This window comes from Miscanthus floridulus, chromosome 6 (assembly GCF_019320115.1).
Source record: "Miscanthus floridulus cultivar M001 chromosome 6, ASM1932011v1, whole genome shotgun sequence".
Classification (NCBI taxonomy): Eukaryota; Viridiplantae; Streptophyta; class Magnoliopsida; order Poales; family Poaceae; genus Miscanthus; species Miscanthus floridulus.
Window position 1 is genome coordinate 58,896,974 of NC_089585.1, and position 5,873 is coordinate 58,902,846.

General features: G+C 43.4%; 1 protein-coding gene across 1 annotated transcript; it reads left to right on the top strand.

Annotated features, from left to right (window-relative positions):
- The first annotated feature begins 4,880 nt into the window (after positions 1 to 4,880).
- LOC136460623 (uncharacterized) lies at positions 4,881 to 5,666 on the top strand. The gene has a single exon (XM_066460252.1). It carries the CDS (start codon positions 4,881 to 4,883, stop codon positions 5,664 to 5,666), a length of 786 nt encoding a protein of 261 aa, XP_066316349.1.
- Positions 5,667 to 5,873: the final 207 nt, after the last annotated feature.

Below are 5,873 nucleotides of genomic sequence, written 5' to 3' on the forward strand. Positions count from 1 at the left end.
CAGCTGTAACAGAACTGACCAAATCATAAGAACGCAAGTACAAAAACAATCACCGAAGCGATCAAATTCCTATACTTAAGCTCCCATAATCCCGGTAGTCTAGAAATCATGAAGGATTTCAACCAACTCTTGACATATAAACCAAGACCATAGTGATTCAACACAACACATCATTCATTACAACAATTCACAAGTAGCATTCGGATTACATCCATCAGAGTTCAAATAAAATATTACAAACCAAGTTCAAATTCGTGGAAGCAACATAGTTTAGTACATAACTTCATAGTTTCAAATACATTGCCAGATCTTAGTCATGTCCCACAAAAGCATCATCAGGTACGAGAACTAGGAGAGACCATGCCCAATGGTCTAGTCTTCATCCCTAGCCGGGAGAAGGCAATACTTGCAGCAACCAAAGTAGAACTGGTCATCTGCAACAACCAAAGTAGAACTAGTCATCTGCAACAGGTGGGAGATAAACCTTGAGTACGAGAAGGTACTCAGCTAGACTTACCCATCAAAACTAGAAATAAAAGACACCAAGGGTCATGCAAGGCTTATGAGGTGGGCTAGCTAGACACAGTTGCATAAAAGAGCTTATGAATATAGTAACCAATTTAAACTTCGCATCAAGTTTATCATCATTTACCTGTCCACTAGATTTGCACCTGTACTAGAGCACTCACTTATTAGGAGCAACAATATTAACCATAGTAGGTATAATAAGGCTATCATCATCATATCATCATTTCCGAACCATTATGTTATTTAGTGTATCTACTTTGGAGATAAGCCCGTCAAGTTCTCACTAACCGAGAGAGACGGTGACTCGAATCGAATTACAACTCAGCTGAGGGGGTATTCCTAACTCTCACCCTAGCATACTTTGCAAGGGTAGCCATGGGTCACCTTTGGGACAACTCAGGAACCAAATTCGTGGGTTCGATAAGTGCCAGCACTTTTAGGGATTACCCTTCTGCCAGGATGATTAGGACTTTTCAATTACCTGCCCTTGGACTCACGCCTATGGCTCCCTTCCAAGGCGTACTTTATGCTTATCGACTCCCGGCCCGAGTTGAGCTACTCGGCTTCGCGGTCGATCTTCAGACACGACCAACTAAGAGAGAGGCATACATTCAACATGAACAGGAAAGGCTCCAAGATTCAGTCCTTAAGCGACACAGATGGAGTCACTACAAACCGGCAAGCCACCGCCCGATCTTCATTTCAAATTAAGACAGGTTCTTTTCCACGATAGCAAATATAGCCAACCATGCCATATGTATGTCCCTATATCTCACAAGTGACAGGAAATCACCCAACTTCTACCGTGTTTAAGCAGGGCTAAGCACTACACGAACCTGAGCTACATAGGATTCAGGGTATCAATATCTGGACAAGGATTGGATAACCAATGCAGCAAGTGTTTGCATCCAACACCTGAACTTAATGCAACAATATATATATAACAATAATACTTTAACTACATTTCAGAAATTAGGAGGCTTAATATGCTCAGGGGCTTGCCTTTCACAAAGTTGCACGGATGGTGATCCGGGCACTCAACGGCGACCTCGTCTGGCACTTCCCCCGAGGACTGCACCTCCTGAACCTCCGTTGTTGGCTACTGCTGCTCGCTCGGTTCCTCGAATTCCAACAGTGTCAGACATTCCGGTACACCTATTGCATGCCGATGCACAAGATAAATATCATGGATGCATAAGGAATGACATGATGCTCATGATGAATGGACCATAGTAAGTGTTTAACGAAACATCACTGGACACTCGTTTACCGATTAGGAATAGCTCTATGCAAATCACTTTAAAACATGTATCTAACTTAACTTGAAGAACGAGATCTACTTACCTAACTTGCATAACCTAAGATAAAGATGCTCATCTTCAGTTAAATGCCTAACACCTAGGAACATTACCACAAGCTTAGGAAATAGTAAAGGCATACTTAAATTAACAGTTAAAGTTTCATATGCAAACGAGCAGTCCTTTAATTCGATCACAACAAGAGTTATACAATTCCAAATGACTTGCAAGAGGACATTCTTGAAAGCTTATGAAATTCTCTACAAATCATTTGTAAACATCAAAGCATGATTCTTACGTTAACCAAATCGAATTAAGGTAAACATAGAATCTATCCAGAAATGACAGGTTTACTAAATTAATTATTTAGTGATGATGCAAAAGCATAATTGGACCAAACCAAGTTTACCAACTTGTTGCACATACCAGAGGAACATCAGAAAGTATAGTGCCAACTTCTAAATAAATTATTTAATGCCCTTTTCTAATTTATTTATTTAATTAGGTGATTAAAGCAATATATAGTAAAACTGTTCAGAAAAATCTACAAAAATTACAGTAGCTATCTCATGCTTCACATAGACTACCATAAAAATTTCAAAGCCATTAGGCAAGCAGAACTTGCTGTATCCAAAATAACAGGTGGCATCTCTATTTCTAGCATAATTAGGAAACCCTATTGAAAAGTGTCAAGCAATAGATTTCTCATTTTTCCTAGTATCATTCTTGCATAAGAATAGTACTCACCAAATTTTACCTTTACTGGATCTATAGAAAAATTATGAAAATTCACACAAGATCCATCCATGCAAACAAGAGAATTTCCTCTCTCCTACATACAGTGTCCAAAATATATGAAAATTTAACTACAAGCTATTCATGATATGAGCAGTACACCATAAAAATTTCATGCCATTTAGAGCTACATAGAAAAAGATATAATTACCCCTTTTTCCTTCATGATTAAAAGAGATAATAACAATGCTTTCCAAGACCATGACAAGGTGGTCACCACCATCTTCAGGGGCCTCGCCTCCACCGAGAGCAGAAGAGAATGGAAGCTCACTGCCCAATGAGTGCTCATCGTCGCATTAGAGGAAACCGCCGCCAACCCTAGCTATCGCCCATGGTCAGAGGTCCCCATTATCTTCAACAGGGCCAACCAGTGGGCGGACATACCCTACATAGGGCATTTCCCCCTTGTCCTCGACGCAACCATCTAGAAGGTGCTCTTCAGAAAAGTCCTTATTGATGGTGGCAGTGCTTTGAACCTACTCTTTGCTAGGGCCCTAAGGGAGTTGGGCCTCGCGATAACAGATCTCACACCCTCAGACTCCTCTAGGGTGTGGTACCCGGTAGGGCATCTAGACCACTTGGAGAAATCACCTTGCTAGTATAGTTCAACACAGCAAGCAATTACCGTGTCGAGCATGTCAACTTCTACGTCGCCAACTTCGACACCACCTACCATGCCATACTTGGTCGGCCAGCTCTGGCCAAGTTCATGGCCATACCGCACTACGCATATCTAGTGATGAAGATGCCTTTGCTTGCAGGAGTTCTGTCTCTATGGGCCAATCTCTCTATTGCCTACATCTACGAGATAGAGAGTCTCACTCTCGCCGAAGCCACCAACCTCTCCATCTAGATGGCTAGTGTGGTCGCTAAAGCCAAGATGGTGCCCACCGATGACATGGAGATCCTAGAGCTGGAGCTTCCTCGCACCTCTGCCAAGTCCAAGGAAGTCAAGGAAGTCGGCCTTGGCCTTGACGACGCCTCCAAGACCATGAAGATTGGGGCTCACCTTGACCCCAAATAGGAAAGGGTGCTCATCTCCTTCCTACATGCCAACGCCAATGTGTTTGCATGGAAACCTGCAGACATGCTGGGGGTACCATGGGAGAAGATCGAGCACTCCTTGAATCTCTCGCTGACCGCTGAACCAATCAAGCAGAAACTCCGCTGATTCATGCCAAACAAGAAGGAGGCTATTAGGGTAGAAATAAAATGGCTCTTAGCGGCCAGATTTATAAAAGAAGTGTATCATCCAGATTGGTTACCAAACCCTATTCTCGTTCAAAAAATGAATAAAGAATGGAAAATATGTGTTGATTATACTGATCTTAACAAACACTACCCTAAAGACCCCTTTGGCTTGCCTCGGATAGATAAGGTTGTAGACTCCATCGCTAGCTGCAAACTACTCTCCTTCCTCGACTGTTACTCTGGCTATCATCAGATCTCCCTCAAGGAAGAAGACCAGATCAAAACATCTTTCATCACACCTTTTAGGGCATATTGCTACACAACCATGTCCTTTGGACTCAAAAATGTCGGGGCTACATATCAAAGAGCCATCTAGATGTGCCTCGACCAATAGATCGACCACAATGTCGAAGCTTACATCGATGATGTGATCATCAAGACCAAGACTACTGACAACCTTATCGCCGACCTCGAAGAAACTTTCGCCAACATGAACAAGTACTGATGGAAGCTGAACCCTTCAAAGTGCATCTTTGGAGTTGCATCTGGTATACTGCTGGGCTATATCATCAGTGCTTGTGGCATTGAACCTAACCCTGACAAGGTCTCCGTCATCACCAATATGAAATAGCCGACATGTGTCAAGGATATATAGAAGCTTAAAGGTGCATGGCTGCTTCAAGCCGCTTCATATCATTCCTCAGCGAAAAAGGGCTACCTTTCTTCAAGCTCCTCAAGGCTTCCAAGTGTTTTTCCAAGTCAGAAGAGGCAGACATGACTTTCGAGTAGCTTAAATTGTTCTTAACAAGGCCTCTGATCCTGACTGCGCCATGACTAGATGAAACTCTTCTGATCTACATCGCTGCTACGTCTTGCGTCGTCAGCACTGCTATCATCGTCGAACATGAGGAAGCTGGGCACGCTTATAAGGTGCAATGTCTAGTCTACTTTATCAATGAGGTACTTAATGAGCCCAAAACTCATTATCCTTAGGTACAAAAGTTGCTATATGCAATTCTAATTATGTTGCACAAGCTCCGACACTACTTCGAATACTACAAGATCACCATGGTCACCAAGTTCCCTCTGCGGGACATTCTCCGTAACAAAGAGGCCAATGGCCATATCTTCAAGTGGGCTATTGAGCTCGGCACTTACTCCATCGAATTCAGAAGCAGACCTACCATTAAGTCACAAGCTCTCACCGATTTCATCGCTGAGTGGACCGAGATCCAAGAACCCATTACTGCCACTTGCCCTGAACATTGGGTGATGTACTTTGATGGCGCCCTTAACATCAATGGTGCTAGCGCAGGCATTCTATTCATTACACCGACCAAAGATAAGCTCCGCTATGTCCTCTGGATACACTTTCTGGCCTCCAACAACGCCACAGAATATGAAGCATGTCTCCATGGTCTCCGTATAGCAGTCGAGCTCGGCGTCAAACGTCTCATGGTGTATGGGGACTACGCGCTGGTTATCAACCAGCTCAAAAAAGACTGGTCCTACTCTAGTGAGAAGATGGATGCATATTGTGCCAAAATTAGGAAGCTTGAAGGGAAGTTCTATGGTATCGAATACTACCACATGGTACGAGATCAAAATCAACTAGCCGACCAGCTCTCAAAAATACATTCTTCTCGAGCCGCGGTTTCACCAGGGGTCTTCGTTCAAGATCTCTTGGCGCCATCCATTATAGAAGAAAAGGAAGTTGAAGAGGTTCCCCTTGCTGAGCAGCTGGTACTTGTTGTACCTTCGTCGGTCACCGATTGGAGGGAGCAATTCATCAAGTACCTCACCAACGCCAAAGTACCCATCGACAAGACCAAAACTGAGCATGTAATTCGCTGAAGCAAGCATTACGTGCTAGTAGATGGCAACTTGATGAGGAAAAGTGCTAGGGAAGGGATACTGCAGAAATGCATCACCCAAGGTGAAGGGGTAAAGCTCCTTCTTGAAATTCACTCTGGTTCCTACGGCAACCATGTGGCCTCGAAAAATCTAGTTGGCAAAGCTTTTTGAGCTGGTTTTTACTAGCCCATGGCCATCTCCAATGCA